The 22997-nt window shown below is 43.1% G+C and overlaps 1 protein-coding gene across 5 annotated transcripts in view; it reads left to right on the forward strand.

Moving 5' to 3' along the window:
- TXNRD1 (thioredoxin reductase 1) overlaps positions 1–20891 on the forward strand; it is a 63716-nt gene extending 42825 nt beyond the window's left edge. For 4 of the 5 annotated variants that reach the window (XM_081310481.1, XM_081310477.1, XM_081310478.1 and 1 more), the window contains 4 exons: positions 172–279; positions 3028–3123; positions 7174–7308; positions 19158–20891. In XM_081310481.1, the coding sequence (XP_081166607.1) occupies positions 172–279; positions 3028–3123; positions 7174–7308; positions 19158–19220 (402 nt within the window). In that variant the 3' untranslated portion in view covers positions 19221–20891. Of the gene's footprint in view, positions 1–171; positions 280–3027; positions 3124–4798; positions 4938–7173; positions 7309–19157 lie in introns of those variants that run through there. The other variant, XM_081310479.1, reaches the window with a different exon arrangement.
- The last annotated feature ends 2106 nt before the right edge of the window (positions 20892–22997 follow it).

Here is a 22997-nt window from a genome sequence, read left to right on the forward strand (position 1 = left end):
TTCATTAGAGATATTGGTCTGAAGTTTTCTTTGATGTGTCTTTGTCTGGTTTTGGAATCAGGATGTTATTGGCCTCACAGAATGAATTTGGAAGTGTACTTTTGAATCATTTTTAAGAATACCTGTTTTAGGATTTGCCTATCATAATTCTCTTCCCTCGTTTTGAAACAGTGTGACTATGAAAATGTTCCAACAACTGTATTTACTCCTTTGGAATATGGTGCTTGTGGCCTTTCAGAAGAGAAGGCTGTAGAGAAATTTGGGGAGGAGAACATTGAGGTAAGCTCTTCTTTTTTTCTTCATCTTGGACTAAGCTATACTACTTTTTTTCATCAAAATTTTAAAGTAATTTCAAGTATACACAAAAGTTTAAAAATAATGCAAAGAACTTCCTTATAGCCATTGTCTAGACTCAATTATTATTACATTTTGTTCATTTATTTTATAAACTTTCATAGTCTCTTGCTCTTTGTGTGTATGTATTATTTCCTCTGAACCATTTCGGAGTAAATTGAATGCTACTTTTTATCCTTTGATATTTCAGTGTATTTGTAATGAACAAGGGTGAACCACATTTATTTATTAATTATTGAAATATGAGAAATACAGCAAAGTGAAAACAAAAAAACGTTTTCTTGCTTTGACCTATGTAATGATTGCTATTTTAGCATTACTGTCTGATCTATATTAACTTCACCACTCACCTTTTATCATGTAGTAAAGACATTGTATATTAAATATGACTTTTTAAAAAATATTTTTTAGTTGCCAATGGATTTTTCACTTTATTTGTTTGGTTATATGTGATGCTGAGGATCGAACCCAGGGCCTCACACATGCCAGACAAGGGCTTTACCACTGAGCCACAACCCCAGTCCCTGTATATGACTTTTTAATATACACAAATAATACTACTTAAAAGGACTGCAGCATGCATTTAAATCACAGGGCAAAATCTTTCCAGTAAAACATTCTAAAATTTTTTTTATTCACAGATTTGTGAATAAAAGTCAACCTTATGATATAAAACCCTCTTTTTTTTCTCTTAAATACTTTTAAAGATGTTGATGGATCTTTATTTTATTCATTTATTTATATAATGTGGTGCTGAGAATTGAACCTAGTGCCTCACACATGCTAGGCAAGCACTGTACCACTGAGCCACAACCCCAGCCCATAAAAGCTTCTTTTAACTACCTAACAATCTTTTATTTTATGCATGGATAGTAGCATGTAATATCTTGGTTTATTAGGAACACATTATTAACATTTTTTTTCTGATTTTAAAAATAGTATAACTTCATTTATAGAAAGTTTGAAACAGCAAAAAGACTATATTTTAATTCATGAAGAAATGACTGCTATTAATATTTTTGCATATTTCCATCTAGACCATAAATATTTATACAGATTGAATATTCCTAATCTGAAGTGGTTGGGACCAGATTTTTTTTTATTTTGCACATATATAATGAGATGTGGCTGGAATTGGACCCAAGAAATATGAAACCCACTTGTTTCAATTTATACACATAGTTTGAAGGTGTGGAATATTTTCCTCTTGGGCATCCTATCAGCACTCACATCCTCCGATTTTAGAGCTTTTCAGATTTTAGATGAAGATTAGGGATGCTCAACCTCTATTGCATGTATGTGTGTATATATGTATGTATTAATTTTGTGTGGGTGGGCGCATGTTAAGTTTTTCAAAGTATGATTAACTGTTTTCTGAAATATATTAATAATAATATATATCATGGACATTTTTGTCTGTCCTTCAATTTTCTAAAAACACCATTTTTAGAAATGTGTAATAATTTGAATTTTTAAGGGATGTCATACTTTAATTTGTTAAGTCCCTTTTGTTTAGGTTGTTTATAGTTTTTCACAACTATAGATTAATGAATATCTTTATAATTCATTGTTTATTATTCTTTTTTTTTAAGGATAGATTACCTATCAAAGATATTTAAATTTTGAGGTTCATAATAAATATTTTTATTTCTTCATAGACTTTTATGAAGAAAAACAAATATTTTTGTGTCAAAAGTAAGATGTTTGAGTTGAAAGTTTGAAAAATATAAGGAAAATAGGAAATTCATCACAGATTATCTGTAACATAGCAATTGTTAGCAGTTTGGAGTAATGTTCTTAATCTTTTCCCTTCATAATTGTTGCGATACTGTACATTTAATTTTGCAACCTACATTTATTTAAAAAAATTAATCATGTCATCATAACCAATGTGCTTTTACAAGGATCACTAACTGTGTGTTTTGAACTGAAGCCTTAACAGTTGTAGGAGAAAAATATCTATCTTTGAGTTAATCTCAGCAAGTATGTCTACCCTCCCTGCACCCTCAGGTGCTGTTAATGATAATGCCATAGAGAAAATGTCTTTTGGAAATATAAACAAGGGATCTAGATGATTGTGATTGTGATGATTATTTCTGGCTCTTTATTTGTTTCTTGTCCAAAGTTGTCATTCTTATGAGGTAAGCAAACTATGTTGAGTTTTTTGAGTTAGTTTTTTAAAAATTAATTAATTAATTGATTTTAATCAGGTATATTGGTTAGTTTTTAATATAGGACAGTAGTTACATGACTTCTTTCATTTCCTATTTTCTTTAATTTATTTTTGTTTTTAGTTTAATTTATTTTGTTTATTTAGTTTTTTTTTTTTTTTTTTTTTTTTGGTGGTGCTGGGGATCAAACCCAGTGCCTTGCACATGCTAGGCAAGCACTCTACCACTGAGCCACAACACCAGCCCATCATTTCCTATTTTTCTTTGTTACTATTACTTAAGGTTTACTTTGAGGTTGGATTATTATTAAGGGATGAATTTATTTCAAAAAATCCCTGAATAGGGTGTGTCAAGTCATTTGCCTTTATACCCTCTCCTGTGAATTCATGGATTTTATCATTTAATTAAACTCTTAATTATTAAAGAGCTTTATCTTTCACCAGATCTGAAGTCTGCAAACTTGCTACTTAAGAAAGTTTAAATTGTGCCTATATCCTTTTAGGTTTACCATAGTTTCTTTTGGCCACTGGAATGGACAGTTCCATCAAGAGATAACAACAAATGTTATGCAAAAATAGTCTGTAATCTGAAAGACAATGTAAGTGCAATTCTGAATCCTTCTAATAATCTCATTTAGCTTTTAATATATGGTTGAATTTTTTAAGTCTCTCTATATATTTTAGTTGTAAATGGACACAATAACTGTTCTTACCTGGTGCTGAGGATTGAACCCAGTGCCTCAAACATGCTAGGTGAGAGTTCTATCACTGAGCCACAACACCAGCCTATATAGCTCTATTTTTGTTACTGGGAAACTGAGATTTTACTGCTTGGCACCTCTAAAATTCAGGAGACAAAGGTTGATGAAGAAAAACAAAGTTTATTCAAAGCTTGAGGAAGATAGAGGAGACCTTTTTGTCTTAAGTTTCCATCTTTGTGGAGCTCAGAAAAACAGGTTTTATAAGAGGGGAAGGTGATACACTGAGACAACAGGTAGGAACTGTGCATGCGTAGACTTAACTAGGCTGTGCTAACCCAGGCTGTTACAATTCATTTCCCTGTCACCTGGCCCAAGTAGGGGTTCTCAGTTTGCACTCTCAGCAGGAGATGCAGAAGAGCAGCTATGAAAAAGTTGCTTTTACTTTTAAAGTTGCTGTGCTTGATTTTGACCACACGCTGTGTAGGGCACTACTCTAGTGTCTCACCTGCAGTCCCCCAGCTGTGTGCTCACCCTCCACTGGCAGAGGCCTTGGCTCCACTGCCTGCATTCCCTGTCATTCCCCATGGCTGCACTGGTGCAGGGCCCTATACATAAGCAGCAGGCAATCAGTTCAGGGCAGGAAGGAGCCCAAGGGACAACTTCTGTGTTTGTGTTTATAAGTGAGTAGCAATGAAGTCACTGACTATCTAGAAATAATGAACAAAAAAGAATAGGAATGATGCAGATTTGAGCCCCAGCAGCTGGCACCAGAGAAACCTGCCTTGGGAAGAGCCCTTAACTGAGGTCCGATTTGAGCTCTGCCTGGAGCCTCTGGTAGCTAAGCCTGTTGGCATACTCCCAGGCCTTAGAGAGTTTGTGTCTTTACAGAATGAGGGACTGAAGCATCAGTGTTCTTCAAACTCTTGACTGCTGCCACACAGTAAGAAATGTAGTTTACATGATAAACCAGGACACATGTATGTTCATACACATACTCTTTTAAGTATTGTACTTAATCATAGATAATGGATAATTTTAACTTACCTGGCACATTGCCTTTAAACAAAATGCCCTCAGTAAAAATATAAATAATGCTAAGGAATCTATTCATTAAAAATCTTAATAAGCTCTATTTTTAATCTTGAGTTTTGAATAGATTTAAACCATGTGTCTTATAGAAACTACTGCTCCAGACAGGGACATAATTGCAGATTTTTTTTAATATGTATTTTTTAGTTGTAGTTGGACACAATACCTTTATCTTATTTACTTATTTTCATGTGGTGCTGAGGATCGAACCCAGGGCCTCACTTGTGCTATGCAAGCGCTTTACTGCTGAGCTACAATCCCAGCCCACAGTTGCAGATTTTTTATTCTTTCTTTATTTTTTTGCAGAACCTAGAGTTTTAGGAGATACTTCTTAGATTCTCTACAAAAGAGGTCATCATTGAGGCATTTAATTAAAAAATACTAGAATAATCCATAACGAATATGCCGTTGGCATAAAAATGATTGTATAGAGTTTTCTTTTTAGACATTTTATTAAAAGTTTGTTTATGTGTGCATACATTAGGTATCCATTCTACTGCAGAGAAACGATATGGAAAAAGCATGAGGTATTCTTCTTGGCAATGTCACCTCTCTTGGGTGAGCGAGACTTCAGTTGCATGGAGCAACATCAAGTTTCCTTCATGCCAAGCAAATCCATTTTAACTATGTGCAGTTGTTTTTTCCCCCTATTGTTATTTATTCTGGTAGCTTGCTTGTGTAATATGAAAAATAAGTTTCACTGCCAATAAACCTTCCTTACCTAAAGCAATTGAGGTCATAATATTTTCATGGACAAAGATAGTAACAAAGAAGATCTATGTCGTTGCTCTTCTGTCATGAGCAAACTGATGCAAAAGCATGCTTCTAGAACTTCTGACTGTCCTTGGCATGCTTTACTCATTTTGTGTCAGTCATCTGACTTTAGTGTCTAAATGTCCTTGATTTTTTTTTTTAATGTATCACTTTTTTTTAATTGATTTTATTATTTTTTAAATACATGGCAACTGGAATGTATTACAATTCTTATTACACATAGAGCACAATTTTTCGTATGTTTATAAAGTATGTTCATGCCATGTCCTTGATTTTTTTTTTTTTTTAAAGAGAGATTGAGAGAGGAGAGAGAGAGAGAGAATTTTTAATATTTATTTTTTAGTTCTCGGCGGACACAACATCTCTGTTGGTATGTGGTGCTGAGGATCGAACCCGGGCCGCACGCATGCCAGGCGAGCGCGCTACCGCTTGAGCCACATCCCCAGCCCCATGTCCTTGATTTTTAAATCTGCTAGTTTTTACGTATTTTAACATAGAATATATATAAATATATGTAAAGACAGGGAAAGTGCCCACAATTCAGAGTCATTGAACATTTTTGCCATATTTGCCATAATCACAGGTATTGCTTATAAATAGTGTAGATTTATTGAATACTTAACTGTATCAGATACTAAAAGATCTGCATTAATAGGTATTAATTTATTAATATGTTTAATAAGTATTAGCTTATTTAATCCTTATATAATCCTATGGCGTATGCGCTGTTATTTCCTTCATTTTCTACTAGAGGAAACTGAAGCGCATAAAATTTAAGTATTTATCTCATTAATAACAGAGTTGGAATTTAATTCCAGTCAAGGTAGAGCCCTTTTAAGCCATCTCCTCCTCCTGTAGTCTTTTCAAAACTCCCCCAGAGGCACAACTCTGAAGTCAGAGGGTCTCTCCTTTTTGTTTCTATTCGTTCATAATGTTATGTTTTTATAAATGTCACACAGTGTTTTGTGGTTTTAGAATGTTATCTTCAGTAAATACAACCTGGTGCATTGTTCGTTTTTTTTTTTTAATGTTTTTTTAGTTGTATGTGGACACATTGCCTTTATTTTATTTTTATGTGGTGCTGAGGATCGAACCCAGTGCTTCACATGTGCCAAGCGAGACTCTACCACTGAGCTACAATTTTTGCCTGCACCTTGTTTTTTAAATTTATTTTTATTTTTTGAAATCTTCTCATGTTATTACAAGTAAATCTAGTGTGTTTTAAGTTTTTTTTAATAACTCACAACCCAGATCTTTTTTATTCAACTTTGAACTCCTGATTGTCCAACACAGAATGTGTCATAGTACTTTGGCACTAAAGTGACCTTTCTGATTGTTGCCAGAGACTGGCTGAATAGTTCTGCACCCAGTTGAATGGCTCAAGTGTTGTGAGGAAATGGGACTAAGTAGTTTAGCTTATTCAGGGTTGGCTCTTGAAAAACTGAGTACAGCAGTAGAATGCACCAGGTTTCTCTGCTCTTCGCAGAGGTAGCCTGAGTTTAGGATTTAGAATTTATCCAAAGTAATTCCCAAACAGGTAGCTCAGCGTTGCTAGACCTTTTCCTTTTGCTTTCAAAAGTATTTTCATACTGGAAGGGTCTTAACAGTATCTAATTGCTCTTTCTACTTCTTAAAACCTTAAATGATTTTTTTTTTTTTTTTTTTTTTTTTTGTTTAAGTGACTGTTTTTGAGCCTCATGGTTACCAGAGATAGTTTATGTGACACTGAGAAACCAAATAGGGAACACGGGGTCCCCAGCGCCTGTGTAACATCTGTAAGTGTTCAGTGGTTCAGGAACTGCAGATGTCTTTGCTTTTTAGTTTTCCATCCTCCTCCTCAGGTCCTTGTCAGGCCGTCTTGTCTCTTCCTCCTGCTCAACGTGCACATCATGCTCCCCTCGGCGGCCCACACGAGGGAGTCTTCTGCCTAATCAGTTTGTAGTGTCCAACTTCAGCATGAGTCTGTGGCCATTTCTGACATGGGGTTTTTAGACTAGACCAGGGAAGTATTCAAGGCCAGATAGGAAAGGAAGGGGATAAAAATTAGCATGCTTTTTTAACTTTATTTATTTATTTTTATCTTAGGAACGTGTTGTGGGCTTTCATGTACTGGGCCCAAATGCTGGAGAAGTCACGCAGGGCTTCGCAGCTGCGCTCAAGTGTGGACTGACCAAGAGGCAGCTGGACAGCACGATTGGAATCCACCCTGTCTGTGCAGAGGTGGGTCATGTACACTCTCTGAGCTGTTTAGAAGTATACATCATTGCCAGCGTGAGGAGCAGGCCTGGGACTCTGAACAGTGCTGTTCTCTGCTGCACCTGACCTCCTTCTATATCTCCTGACCTTTGATAACGTTTGAGAGTACCTCAAAGGAAGGCCTTTCTCTCAAAACAATTTTTTTCAGATATTTATTACCAAACTGGAAATGTCTGTTATGCCTTTCAGTGTAAAAATTTTAAGAGAACAACTGATAAATGTGGGCTTTTAAGCACTTACTTAAAAAATCTCCTTAGTTTTTTTCATGGCAATCAGTTAATAATGCCATTCAAACTCCAAAGACCCTCTATCTTAGTAATCTGGGGTTACTTCAAGGCTAAACTAATATTGTCTATGCCTTTTGCTTTTGTTATCAAAACAATGAGATTAGGAAAAAAAAAAAAAAAAGAAAGAAAGTGGTGGAACTGGAAATTGACCGCCTAGGCCTCTGGGTGTCAGTGTTTCTTCACTGTAAGTGAGTGATCATCCAGGAGTTGAATGTAGTGATACTTCACAGGAACTGGCTGGGAGGTGGCAATGTAGCTCTGGAGTTTAAAATCGCAGCTGTTGTCTGTGTACCCTAGCCAGTGGTATCCAGGGTGTGAATTGTGTGTACAAACATACACAATGGTGTGTATGTGTGCATTACTACCAGATTTCATTCAGCAGCTGGAGGACTGGCTGGTTTCCATTCCTGATTGCACTCGCACAGCTGAACTTTTTGCTGAGTATGTGAAATGTCAGTTTTCAGACGTGGAAAAGTATCTTGGCTTCGCCTTCCAGTTGGGAATGGTGTCCTACTCTAGATTAATAAGCACTTGGCTTGATTGGGAACAAAATATTAACATATTTAGAGATTAGGACATGATTTGTAGAAAGCTGTTCTTGCTACGAAGGAAAAAAAACCCTAAGCTTTCAAAAAACATAAAAACAGAAGAGTCTGGATTAATGCTCTGTAAGAATGTGTGATATATCTTTTATTCAGTGTTGACTCAGAGTAGGTACATGGGGAAGGAGCCAGTTAACTTTGCATTTTTGAGTGCACGCTAGTTTCCTAAGGCTACTGTAACACAGTGCAACTAACTGGTTGCTTTAAACAACTGACACTTACATGATCACAGTTTGGGAGACTGGAAATTTTGAATCAAGGTGTCAGCAGGTCTGTGCTCCCTCTAAAGCATCTAGGGAACAATCAGATCCTTCCTTGCTTCTGTTAGCTTCCAGGAGTTGGCTTGGTGTTACTTGGCTTGCAGGTGCATTACCCTAGTCTCTGCCTCCAACTCTGCGTGGCCTTATCTCTTTGTGTCTGTGTCCCAATTTCTTTCCTCTTACAAGGACACAGTCATTGATTTAGGGCCTACCCTAATCCAAAATGGCCTCACGTTATAGTGCCAAGACCCTGGTGTTTTTGTTTTGTTTTCTCTTTGTTTGTTTGGTAGATTGAACACAGGGACACTTGACCTCTGAGCCACATTCCCAGCCCTGTGTTGTATTTTATTTGGAGACAAGGTTTCACTGAGTTGCTTAGCATCTTGCTTTTTGCTGAGGCTGGCTTTGAACTCGTGATCCTCTTGCCTCAGCCTCCTAAGCTTCTGGGATTACAGGCATGTGCCACCGTGCCTGGCAAGACCCTGTTTTTAAATAAGGTTACGTTCACTGGTACAGGGGTGATCATATCTTTTAGAGGACAAAATTTAACCTGCAACTGTGAGGAAATCTAAAAATTAGTTGCCAGTCCAAGATCGTTGTGAGTTGCAACATTCATCCCCAGTATGGATGAATGAAGAGATTTCCCAGCTTGCATATAAGAGTGTTTGATTCTGTTTGAATTCAGCTCCCAGTGGGCTGGTTGAAGGGCTGCTGGCACTGGACTCGCCTGCCTGCTTGTGTTGTTCTTGACCTGCAGCAGCATGCACAGTGTCATCTGGCAGTTGACTGCCAGCCAGGAGAAAGACTCAGTGAAGAGGCAGGAGGTCAGCCAAAGGCCTGTCCTTCTTGGTACCCAGCACATTTGCCGCTGGACACCTCTGTCTGTCGGTGCTCTCAAGACTGAAGCCCGAAGGCTGAATATTCTGATACTCTGCTAGCACTTTGATCACTTGGATTTATTTTTTCCAAGTTCATGACTGATGGATAAGATAAAAAATGTTGGGTGATACTCACTCTGTGCACCTTTGGGTGAAGCCACATGTGGAGCACCCTGTTGGCACTGGGAACTGGCAGGGATTTGTGACAAGCTTAAGAGCAGGTGAGGCATGAGAGTGAAGTTCCCATTGTAATCCACGGTAAGGCTCCAGGATCAGGGTGAACAATGCAGGGCACCCGAGTGGGCCTTCTGCTTTCCACTCACAACACTCTAACACAAGATGTTTGTGAGTGCGTGGGGTGGGGTTTCTCACACCAAAGGCCAGTTCTCCAGACAACGGCTGGATCCTATGGTGTAATTCAGTTTGAGGCTAACTACCTGGGATTGGCATCAGGCCCCACAAGTTAAGGACTTTGTTTCACAAGACTGTCCCAACTTCAGATGCCAGTCTCAAGTCTAGGCTTCTAGTGTTTCTGACCGTCCAGCTTTCCAGTCTCAGGGGTTCCCGTGATCCTCTCCTAATAAATTGCTAGGCAGGGAACTCAGGAAGACAATTAACTTAACGTTACTGGTTTATTACAAGGGATGTAACTTAGGAAGAGCCACATGGAAGAGTGGTGTAAGCAAGGCAGGCTGGGGGAATGTGGAGCTTCCATGCCCTCTTTGAATGTGCCACCACCTGGCACCTTATGTTCAACCTGGAAGGTCTCCAGTCCTTTTGAGCTACTGTGGACAGTGAGCTGGAAGAGGCCCGTGTAGTAGCCAGTCCAGTTATGTACTGTTACAGGGGCAGATGAGAAAGGAGCCTGGCCAGACTAGGGAGGTGGCGGTGGGCATTGAACGGCTCTGGTGTGCTGGGATTGGGTAGACAACACCGCCAGCTGGTTGGAAATGTGACGAGGGAGGAGCTGAGAAGGACTCAGGTTGGTGTCTTGAAGCAGCAAGTGGGCTTTGGGGGTAACCACTATGGTACCGGCGCCTGAGAGGGTGCCCCGTGCGCAACTGTGTTCTCTGTTTGTCAGCGCCCTTTGGCATTTCATGAGGAGGGGAGAGTGCCAGCTCTGCCTGACAGACAAGGAAACTGAAGACAGGACCTTACCCGTGGTCACCTTGCCCAGCAGTGGCACAGCTGGGATCCCACCCAGGCGGTCTCAGCTCCAGGCCCCATGCTGAGCAGTGATAGTCTACCTCCCTGGACTGTCCTGAAGTGTTTGACACTGAATTGAAAAACTGGAATGATTTCTTGGTGGCCACATGAGCATACTGTCAGGACACAGATCTGAGTTGTGGTCCCACTCAGCAAGTTCTTCTCTTTAAGACCTGGCCGCGTCTCTCAGCTTTTATTAGCTTCCACATGAAGTAAAATAGAGACTGATTTACAGAGTTTGCTGGAAGCCCTGTGGGCCAGGTGTCCGGGAGAGTCCTGGCATTTGGCCATGGCAGTAGCTGCATCTGTGAGGTGTTTCTTTCCCAGGGAACTTCACCGTGGGAGTGGGGCTTGACTGAGAGGCCGCACGGCGTTGGTGTGGAAGGTGGGAGGACTGCTGTTTTGAAGAAGCTCCTGGTGGTGTGCTCCTTTTTCACCCCTGGTTGTGAATTCTACTTGCTTAGAAATTAGAATTTGAAAAACCAAGCTTTTAGATCCTAACTATGGAAATCTTTTTTAAAGCTTCTTGATCTAGGGAAATGAATTTGATAGTTAGCTGATTCTTAGGGACTTTTTCTCTGTTAAACGCAGGATTCCAAAACAGGTAGTAACTGGATGGAGTCCAGGCGTGTCTGGGTGGGGAGTGCCGCTCTGGGTGCTACTGTCCACATAAGAAGGTGAAATGAAGAGGAAAGGCTTAGAAACTTAAAGAACAGTTAGACAGTGTCTGATCTAATCAGAAGAAGTTGGGGGTTTGATTTTATATACCTTGTAAAATTTCATTTTCCTAGTAAGTTTTTATTGAATTTCACAAATGTTAGTTCATTGATCTAGTAGGAGTGCTACCTTTAAGAATTAAGAACTTGTCCTGAGCCAACTCGTCCTGAGCACTGTTCGGAATAGGCACAGCCCTCAGGCCAGCTTGGCAGCTTGGTATTGAACGAACTCCTCCCTGCCACTCTGATGACTCACCTGGGGAACTGGAGTGCCTTTGGCTCTGAGGAGTACTTACTTTCGGAAGTTGGCACATCCCTCAGTTGAGACTTCACTGTTAGAGAAAGATAATTTCCACAAGGCCATCTGCCCACGGTTCTCTTGGGATGGAGGAGGAAGGAGGTGGAGAAGCTCCTTGTTTCGTCTGGAATCTTTCTGGAGGAAGAGTCCATGCCTGCAGTGGCTCTGCCAGAGCATGAATCTGGGGACAGCAGGGTGGGGGTGATTTATTCTGGACTTTAAGCAGCAGTCCTTAAATAGGAAACTGATTACTTGTAATTTTAAGTGGTAATTCAGCTAATAAAGTTTCCTCTCATGGGAGACAGCAGCTCTGGAGGAAAAGTTTTTAAAAGACTCTTTTGAAATGTCTTAAAATGAATTTTAGTGCTGAACATCAAAAGTTCTAGGGTTTTAATAGCTTGATCCCTTTGTACAAGAGGGGGCCTCCTGGGGAGCCTTGTGAGGCCTTGGGAGTATGGGCTCAGCGTCCAACAGCACTTGACCTGTGAGGCTCCTGCTCTTGCGTGTGGGGAGGCTGCTGCTGCTTGTTTTTTGTTTTTTTTTTTTTAATTTTGTTTTTAGGAAAATTTTAAAAGAGCCGAATCTTTTCATTTAGAGGGGTCAATGATGACAGCTTGGCTTCCATCTTAATGTAAGTGTATCATCAGAAAGAAAAATAAATATAGCTCTTTTGTCATCTGCTCCCATTTTCTGATGGGTTTAGTTTTGTATGCAAATCTATTTTTATTTCTAAATCAATTCCTGAAAAATAGAACATTAGGTTGCAAATTCTCAAGTCTGAAATTTGTTTAAATGTATTCCCTTGCCCTTTGTAAAAATTAAAAAGAACGCATTTTAGATCCTGTTTTAAATTGTGCATAATACGGCCTTGCTAGCACAGCTATTTTCATTATCACATATTGTCTCCTAGTCCTCATCCATAGTCACACTTGTTTTAAACAAAAGGATTGTATTGGTTTTCAGAAGAGTCGCACTCCTTTATGGTGTCACCAGCATTCAGTGTAAGAGCACTGAAGAGAACGCTCCAGAATTCAGTCTGTTTTTTGTATGAAAGGGGAATAGCTGTTTAAGGATTTTTATATACCTTTGCAAACAAGGGAGAGCCTTTTATTATAATATCATTATTTTGGATGCAAATTGTCCAGATTTTCTTTAGTATATTGGAAGACAAAAAAGACTCTGTCTCTGGTCTAAAGCTAAAAGAAGCCAAGAGCATTTCTCAGTGCTGTTTTTCCTGTATATAAAAGTATTAGCCTCTTTCAGAAGTGTCTTTGATGCCGATACCAGTTGTTCCGATGCCCTTAATTTCCTGTGCTGTTTCTTCTTTGTCCTAAAAACTTAAGAAACCATTGTGTTTCAGGAATCAGTAAAAGGGGCAGTTGGTGAAAAAGTTTGTCCAGGTGTGCCATCAAGAAGGCAGGCACTGGGCTCGATCCTCAGCACCACAAAAATAAATAAATAAGTAAAATAAAGGTATTATGTCCATCTACAACTAAAAAATATTAAAAAACAAAAGAACAGACAGTTAAAATAAACCAGCCCCAAAACATCAAAGGCTGAGTGTTTTTTCTGATATGCAGAAGCTAATCCAAATGAAATGGGGAAGATTAAAAAAAAAAAAAAAGAATGAAGATCAGTAGACAAAGGGGAACAAGAAGGAGGGAGAAGGGAAGGGGGACAGGGAGGGGGAGGCAGGGAGTGCATCTGACCTCGTGTTCCTGTGCACACACATGAATACACCGCATCCAGGAGACACTGAGGAAAACAAGCTGTAAGTAAATACCAGAAAGATCAGTGGAGTAGAGGGAAGGAATTGGAGTGAGTGGGAGGGAGAGGAAGGGGAAGTACCCGGGACCGAATCAGAGCGAATTATGTTCCATGCTTCTATAATTATGTCAAAATAAGTTCTATTATTATGTAGAACAAAAAAGAACCCATTAAAAAAATAACACAGGCCTTTTCCCAAGGAAGCCATGGCCTTCAGTCTTGGGAAGGCCCACTTGGCAGGTCAGACGAACCCTGCAGAGTCTGAACAGTGTTAATGTTACAGTTTAAATACGATTTGTGGGTCCCCCAAGGCCTCAAGTCTTGAAATTTAATCCCCATTGTGAGATGTGAAGATAGTGGAAACATGATCTGGCTTTGATCTTTAGAAATGAAACCTTGAAAAGTGATTAGAATTAGGAAAAAGTCAGCATGATCAAGCATCCACATTTGCATCCTGAGGACTTTTATAAGAAGAGGGCACACGGCTGTGCACTCCTATAATCCCGGCAGGTCAGGAGGCCGAGGCAGGAGGATTGTGGGTTCAAAGCCAGCCTCAGCAACTTAGCACCGCCCTAAGCAACTTAGTGAGATCCTGTGTCAAAATAAAAAGGGCTGAAGATATGGCTCAGTGCTTAAGTGCTTCTGGGTTCAATCCCTGGTGCCCAAAAAGTAAAAGGTGGAGGGGATAGGTGGAGAGACTATGTAGACACATACACACATGCTCGTGTCTCTTGCCATATGATGCCCTGTGCCTTATTGGGACTCTTCTAGAACAAAGGCCATCACCAGATGTTAGCCCTTGAGCCTCCAGAAGTTTGAGCTAAATAAGCCTCTTTTCTTTATAAAGTTAGCCTGCCTCAGGCATTTGATTATAGGAATGAACAACTAATATAGTTTCCCCTCTAGTTGAATTTTGCTTATGTGTTTTTTTTCTCAAACCAGCTTGCTCAGTGAGATCAGAAAGATCTGGCTTGAAGTCTGAATTGTACTTCAAAACAAAATACATTTCTAAATTTGATTTGAGTGCAAAACATTTTTAAATTTTCATGCCTGGATACTATAGATATGAGCTTGAATGGTGAGTTCTTGTTTTTGCTTGTTAGATTGGTTTGTTCCCGGAAGCCAAGACATATTCCTTGTTGGTACTCTGTGGCCTTCATTGGTCAGGTGTGACTCAGGGCCAGGCTGATGGCGCAGTCTTCCTGATCCTTGTTGGCTCAGTGAAGGAGCCAGTGGCTACTTAGAAGTGATGTGTCCTTGGCTACAGCAGACCCACGGCCCCCACCTTGCCTTTCGACAGTGTGGGACTATAAATGGTGGAAGGCACTATATGTCTATTTTGTGAACTAACGAAAATCATATAGAAGCATTTAATCAGAATTATAGGAATTTGAACCAAATGACAGCATTAGGAGTTCAAATTTGACAGAAAAGAGGTAAAATAAATAAAATAGTTGATTACACATCAGCAGTAGTGGAGATAGAAGAATTGGGAATCTTAGATGCATGATCTGAACTGCCAGGGAATGGTTTTGCCTGAGAGGAACCAGATCATGGCTTCCATATTGGACATGTATCATCCAGGAAGAGGTATTTGCTACGTCTCAGCTGAGAGGAGATGGCTGGAACTTGCAGATCATGTGCCCATCAGAGTGACCGAGCTTACTGCAAGCACCCAGTGGGAAGAGCTGAGCAGGGCCCAGGCACTGCCTCCTGGCCCTTTTCATGTCACACATATGTGGATGATGGTGACAGTTGTGTAGCACATTGGGGTGGACAGACCAGGCAGCTGGGATCTGCAGCCAGATAGCCAGAGGTTCTGGCCACCTGAGTGCAGTGGGCCTTTCAGCACACCTGGGCTGTGACTGAGAGCGGCTGCGAGAGGAGGACACAGGAGGAGCACTGTCATGGGAACAAGAGGAGGACTGGATGGTTTAAAGGTGTGTGAGGCCAACGGGAAACGCTACCGTGTTGCAGAGGGACTACATAAAGTGAGGCTTGGGAGTTGTCTGTCCCCTGCACTTGGCAGTGAAATGTGGGAGAGGGGGACTTGAGGGTGCAACCAGACTCTAAAGAAAAAGGGAGTGGCGGTAGAGCCCAGGCAACAGCAGCTGAGATCACTGAGAGGAAGGTGGAGACCTGCAGGTTGGAGGAGGGCTGTGGTGAGAAGGCGGCAGCTGAGCCCTTTTGAAAGCCCAGGAGAAGTGCTGGGAAAGAGGTGTTCTGAGCAAGTCATGCCATTAACGTAGACTAATATGCATGCATCTTTCCAGTGTTGGGATTAATGAGTCACAATAAGTAACAATAAGTAATAAGTAACAATAATAAGCCCACACTACTTTTCACCGGTGGCGGTCACCAAATACTTGTGGGTCACCTGGTAGTCATAAGCTGGGCAATCAGAGGTTCTTTTATCCCAGTCTAATTTCTAACACCTGTAACACTCAAGTCGCACACTTACCACAATTGCACATGTAGGTTACAGAAAGGTTAAGAAAGGGTTACAGTGGCCACGGGGGTTCAGGAGGCTGAACTGAGCAAGGGAGAGCAGACACGAGGCAGAGTTGCTCCAGGTGGTCAGACAGGAGTAGGAACCAGCAGAAGAACTAGTTTGGGCACAGAGCTGTCAGAGCATAGGAGCTTACTCTTGGACAAGGTCCAGACAGCAGCAGGTTCATAGTGTTAGCTTGAGGTGTCAGCTTTTGGGGGATGCATGGTTGTTATGGGTGGGAGAAACCATAGTCTTCTAAAACCTGAGGGCAGAGATCAGAGGTTCATCACTGGTGATTTTCTTGGGCAAGGCTTGTCAGGAGTGACCAGGTGATGGGGTCAGGGTGCCACCATGTCGCATCGTGGGGTACTCCTCCTCTGATGGGTCTTGAGTGAGGGGGTTGCCTCATGGTGGTCTGGTGGTTCAGTAAACTTATGGGCCTGGTATTTCTGATGTGTTTGATATTCCCATGCATCCATGTGCTCCTGATTAATGTGTAAGCTCACAGCGGGTCCTCTTATTAGCGCAGTTTATTTATCGGTTATGCCTTGTGGTTGTGCCAGGCGGATGGTGGTTGTTTACTTGTCCAAACAAGGTGTGGTGCCATCCCACCTCAGCACTTGAACTCAGAATGGAGTAGCTATGGCAGGCTACTGTTTTGCAAAATAGAGTACCAGAGGCTTGGGCTGCCGTGGTGTTAGATGTTAAGTGTCCCCAGAAGCTCACGTGTCAGACAATGCAGGCAGGTTCAGAGGTGAAGCGATTGGGTCATGAGAGTCTTAACCCAATCAGTGATTTAATACCCTCATGGGGGTTAACAGTGGTAACTAAAGGCAGGCAGGGTGTGGCTGGAGCAGAGCCCGTGGGCACTGGGGGTGTGGCATTGGTATGTATTTTGTATTTGTCAAGTGGGAACCCGCGCCCCCGTTCCTGATGAGATGTCTTGAGCTGCTTGCCTCCTCCACACTCTCCACCATGATGCCCCGCTTCCCCTCGAGGCCTGAGGAGTGGAGCTGGCTGTCTGCACTGAGACCTCTGAAACCATGAGCCCCTAAATAAACTTTTCCTGCTTAAAATTGTTCTTGTCAGGTCTTCTGGTCACAGCAGTGGGAAAGCTGGCTAAAACTGGCACGGCCTGCTCTCCGTAAGACTGTGTGGATAAGGGGGTCAGGGCAGGTGATCACGGAACAAGGCCACTTCTGGCTGCTATGGTGAAGGGAGGAAGGAAGTGTCACCAGAAGGGGCACATTGCAGGCGGGTCTTGGAGAGAAGGGCATCAGCACCTCCTTGCTACGCCCTCACTTTGTCTTAAAGGGGTTTTTGTAGTATAGCTCTGTGAGGGACAAAGTCACTCAAGTTTTATTTGTCTCAAAATGTCTTTATTTGACTTTCTTCTTGGAAGGATATTGTTATTGACTTTGAAATTCTAGGTTGACATTTCCTCCCAGCTCTTTGAATCTGTTTTGGGCACCTGGGTTATATTGTCTTTCTTTGAAGAATGACAGATGGGTTTTCTTATGTTAGGCAGCTGTTAATGGGAGCCTGTTTTCAAGTTTGTTGGTATGGTCTAGAGCAACTTTTACTCCAGGGCTAGTAGTAAGTAGCCTTTCTCCTAAGGGGTGGCTTCCTGAGATCTCTGAGTGGCCCAGGGGCTCAGTGACCTTCTTGCCTGCAGGAAGACAACTGGAACCTCTACTAACCCCACATGAGCTTGGGTGGCAGTGGGGTTCCAATTCCTGGGTCGTGGTGTTCCTGGCCATGTGGGTCCTGTGTGCAGATTTCTGGAGGTGGGTGGCTCCCTTCTCTTGGGGACTGTGCCCCACAGCATCCTCCCGGGATCTAGTCTGTCTTATCTCTTCAAGCCCTTGAGCTGTCTGCTATTCTTGCCCCCCACCCCCCCTTTTGCCAGGGTTAGGTTAATGGCTGCAGGTAGGAAGCCAAGCAGGTAGACAGGTTGCAGGTTTACCTTGTCCTTTCTTCAGGGATCACAGTCTGCCAACCGTTGTCCAGTGTCTAAAATGTCAGTTGCATATAGTTTTGGGGTTGCTTAAGAGAGAGAGCTGATCTGGTACCAACACTCCATTAGACCAGGAATGAAAATCTATTTTTAGATGTTGAAGCATTATGTTCTTAAAAATCTTGGCTGCAGGGAAGTTTCCTACAGTTAGTGAAACTGCAGAAAGATGCTGTTGATGGTCTGCTGTGGCTTGATTTCTAGGCTGGGAACCCTCAGTGCGTTTCCTGCTCTGGTGTGCCACAGAAATCCCACTATATGCAACCACTTGGGGCTTCTGCTATAAATGAGGTTCCTGAACCCTACCCTGAGAAATCAGAATTTGTATAATTCTATGATTAGTATAATTAGAGTCAGTGTAATTTTCCTGCGTTCCAGGCAAAGTATGAGCAGCAGGATTCATTCGCTCACATTTGGGGACAGTTGTTCTGTGCAGGCAGTAGCAGGTCAAAGTTGACTGCAGTTGTTAAGGCTCTAAGCCCACAACCATCCACTGTTTGCCAAGATCTGAAACAAAAGAGCTCATTGGCTATTGCATGGGACAAGGTTAGTTGGTTTAAGCACCTCAGAAGTCTAGCCAAGTTGAAGTCACCTACCCTCTGAGCTCTTTGTGCAAGGAGACATACCAAAATATCTCCACAGCATGTTGCAAAGAGCACATTGGCCACCGCTTGGATGGCCAGGAGGAGTTTGGAACCGACTTCTGCATGTAGCATGCTACAATAATTGAATTGAATTTCCATTTAGTGGAAAATAGAATTAGAGCTATTTGTGATATGGGTGAGTTTCAGAAATACAGAGCCAAGAAAGTAGCAGAGTAGTATGTACAGCATCTTGCCACATGTGTGAGGCTTTTTTTTTTTTTTTTTTTAACTACAAAAGAAGTGCACAGGAGTGATGAGCATGGATTAGGGAAAAAGAAGAGGGCTGCGGTCCTCTGGGAGAGGCAGATGTGGGGCTGCCCAACAGCCTGGGCCCAGGGGTGCTGGTGATGGTGTTCTTCACTCCTGTTCCTGGGCCCCAGCATTGGTGATGGGTTTCTTTCAGAGTTGAGGGCGGCTGGGTAGCGGATTTGTTTTCCTCACATTCGTGCTGCCAAAATTCCCCATTTGATGTAACTTGTGTTGTTTTCATCTGGGTTTTAACATGCTTTCCCTTCTGCCCTCTAGAGAATAGAGGTCACAGTGCTTCTCTGTTGCATTAAGTAGTCACGAGTCATTTCCAGTGCATGTGGTGTTACCTGTCAAGTCGCTTGCTCAGGGGTCTGAACACGGCTGTGTCTTTTCTCCTGCAGGTGTTCACAACGCTGTCGGTGACCAAGCGCTCTGGGGGCGACATCCTTCAGGCTGGCTGCTGAGGTTAAGTTCCCAGTGTGGACGCGCCTGCCAGGACTCCAAGCCACTGACTTGTTTCCTTGCCCAAATCCAAGGCAGTTTTCAGAAAGCTTCTTGGGCTCTTGGCACCTATTCAAGGTGCTGTGCTCACCATCACCCAGGGCCCCTTGGACCTCATGGGTAGGAAGCAGTGAGTGGAGGCAGGCAGCGTCACACTGGGGCCACCATCACAGACTCGAAACTGAACTGACAGTGCATCAGAGTGATGCGTCCATGAAGTCACCAGCCTCAAGCCCGCGTGGTGGGCGGTGATGGAACAGCTGTTAGATGAGTTCAACGTTGCCTTTACTGCGTGGTTTTCTTACACATTCTCCAGCTGTCTAGCATTGATTATATGTTTTTTTTCTCCATAGGGTTAATGATACTAGAGATGAAAAATATTAGCTATCAGTTTTTGTCCAAAGCAAGCCCTGACTAGAATATCCACAGTGTCCTGCTGCCTGAAAGGGGTGAGCTGGCTCACTTGGAAACTACATAGGTTTGTCCCATGGAAGAGAACCTCCCTGTGACCAAGATGTGTCTGTCTGAATGCCAAACTGGCTTGTTGAGCTGTGTCTCCTTTAAACAGTACAGCTTCCCAGATTGGCTCTCATGGGCTACGTCACTGTTTAGTTCTGTGCAGGAAGAGGAATAGCCCACTTGAAGGAATGCTGCGCTGTGTGGAACTGGGTGGTGGTTCCCACCATGGTCCTTGGTGGGGGCGGTCACAGGCCTTGCAGAGAACAGTCACTGTCTTCCTTGCTTTTGCTTGTGTGTGTTGGTCTAAGTGAGCTGAGGTCATCTGCAAGGAAAAGGCTTCACTTGCTTAAAACTGATGGGTTTAGCTTTTAGCTAAAAACACAAAACCCCACAGCTGTTTGTTGAGTGTGCACATATCTGTCCCTTTGGAAGAACTACATTCACAGGAAAGTAGGTCTTTCCACACTTTGGATTTAAGTCTGTGATAATTGATTTTTTTTAAGGAAGGTGTTAATAACATAAGTTATTTAATTTTTGAACACAGGTGGATGTGAAGGATTTCATTTAAAAACCATGTGATTTTGATTTGTGTTGTGAACTGAACCTGGCGAGTCCTGGGAGCTGCCGGCTCTGTGCAGCGGCTTAGCAGCACTTCTCCACAGTGGGCGGAGGACGTGTGCTGGGGACATCAAGGCTCCTGCTGGCAGTTCTTGTAGCTCCTGTTGCATCCCCTCGGAGCCCTGCCTGTCCTTCTTACCTGTAGCACTGAGTGGTTGCTTCACGCACATTTCTGGCCACCTCAGGGACCCCTGTGTCTGCCTAGCATCTGGTCAGCAGCACACCGGGCTCTGGCCCTGCCTCTGTATGAAGAAAATGGGGAGGCAGCAGGGGGAGGGGAGCCGAGGTGTGTGCTCAATTTTATTTATTTACATTTTTAAATCCCCCCAAGGCTGCCAACCCGAGATGAAGGAGCAGGCAGGTGAGGTGAGGGCACCTAATCATGTTGATTCTTCCAGGGGAACGAGCGCTCCGCCCCGCGAGGATACATTTCATAGACTTGGTTAGATTGAGTTCATGGCCCAAAGTACTGTGACTCACTGAATTCCATGTATTTTTGTTTCCAAATCTTCTGGGAAAAAAGAAAAACAATGTGAAACATTAAAATGTGTTAATAACCCACTCGTCTTGTTGAGTGATGATCTTGGGACTGTGGGGCACACCTCTCTGGCTCTGTGTTGAAGACGGTTAGAAACGAGCTGCTGAGCAGAAGCTCCGGCAAGGCCAGCCGTGAGCCGCAGTTCACCACTGGTGATGGCACTGGTGACTGCCAGTTCCCCTGGTCCACTTGTCCCGATCTGACCCCTCAGCCTTGGTCTTGAGGGAGACAAAGCTGCCCCACCCACCGAGGCCCGCTCTGCTATCCCAATGCCTTGGACTCCAGGACTGTGACGCTCACTTGCCCCCCCCCCCCCCCCACGTAGTGCCAGGAGGTGGCGTGTGACCTTTGCCTCCTTTCTGGACTGAGCAGATACCTATTTTGGGTATAAATAGACTCGTCTCCATTCCCCAGCCCCTGGCAGTGCCCAGGCATGTAAGTATTCAATAAAGTTTACAAAGCTGTGGATTGTGTGCTCACATCATTCACTCATATGCGTCAGTCAATCCCAGAAACCCCCATTTTATGCCAATGCTTAACAGATCTTTTCAAAGTGTGTTGTTTCCTTTCCACATGGGGTGACTGTGGGCTGCTGTCACCGCCACCCCAGCCCCCTACTGTACCAAGCCCCGTTTCCCTACCCAGTGGGAGTCTTCAGGGACCATTCCTGGGGTTGACATTTTCCACCTGCCACAGTGCTGTCTGCACTGCATCCTCGTATGAGATGTTCCAACATCTGTCATTGCTGTGACCAAGACCTGATGACAACATTAGAGAAGGAAAAGTCTATTTGGTGCGCACGGTTTCAGAGAATCTGTCCCTAGACAGCCAACTCCATTTAATCCCCATCCGTGGGTTAATGCACTGATGAGGTTAATGCTCTCATGGCCCAACCGTTTCACCTCTGAATTTTCTTGCATTATCATGAACTCTTGGGGGACACCTAACATCTAATCCAGAACTTCTAGCTGGTCTTCCCTCTGCCAGTTGACTTCTGATACACAGCCAGGATTTTGTGGCCGGGTCTTGCCTGCTTCAAGCCCCTGAGGTCTTGAGACACTGGGCCCATCATCCCTCATCAGACGCTGGATCTGTCCCTGCATGTCTGACTGTACCCACTCTGTCCCAGATGCACTGTGCACTGCTGGCTTCTCCCAGGGGCCACCTGCTCTGAAAGCCTCCACCTCCATCCTCTGTTCCCACTTTGTCGTCTTGAGCACGCTGTGGAGACGTGAGTGCGTCTTCTCCACCAGAACCTGCTGAGGGTCTTCACCACTGCCCCACGTCTACAAAGCCTGGCATTTGAGAGGTTGGTGTAACTGACTTGGCTGGTGGAGTCCTGCCACATGAATCAGGAGCCATCAGAGATGGCCATGCGGGATCCCCGAACATCTCTTTTGGACAGGAAATTGAAATGTTACTGAAAGGACAGAAACAGAAAAAGTTCTGCCTTACCAGTGACAGATGCAGAATAAAGGATGGGGGACACCGTTTCATATTGGTGGTTAATTTTGTGTCCATTCGACTGGGTCTGAAGTGTTGCCCAGGTAGCTGCGGACATGTTTCTAGGTGTGTCTGGATGATCAGCATTTGAATTAGGCCAAGTAAAGTGACCCCCCACCTGTGTGGGTGGGCATCGTCCCATCCTTGGTGGTCCAAGTAAAACAAGGCAGAGGAGAATTGACTTTGCTTCTGGTTCTCCAGCATTTGTACCTGGGCAGAACGACACCACTGGCTTTCCTGCTGCACCTTGCAGGTAGGACAGGCCTCAGGCTCCATGATGTTGAGCCAGTTCCTCACATATATTCATTTGCACGCACAGTCTGGTCTTTCTTGACCTATATGTGTGTTCATGGCCATAGTGAAATACCTGAGGCTAGGTAAGTTTTAATTAGGTGAAGAGGTTTATTGAGCTCTATTCCAACTATGTGGTGCCGTTCTGGCCCAGACACTCTGACTCTATCAGAGCCCCCCACCAACTGTGTCTGTCCCTTTGGATTAATGCCCCCAGTAACCTCAGGACTTCTTAAAGGTTCTACCACCTCTTGCTGCTACATCAAGACCACGCTTCCAGAATGTGAAACCATGAGGGTCACATTCATACCGTAGCACTCATGATCCGGTC

This window comes from Spermophilus citellus (assembly GCF_964194105.1).
Source record: "Spermophilus citellus genome assembly, chromosome: 10".
NCBI lineage: Eukaryota > Metazoa > Chordata > Mammalia > Rodentia > Sciuridae > Spermophilus > Spermophilus citellus.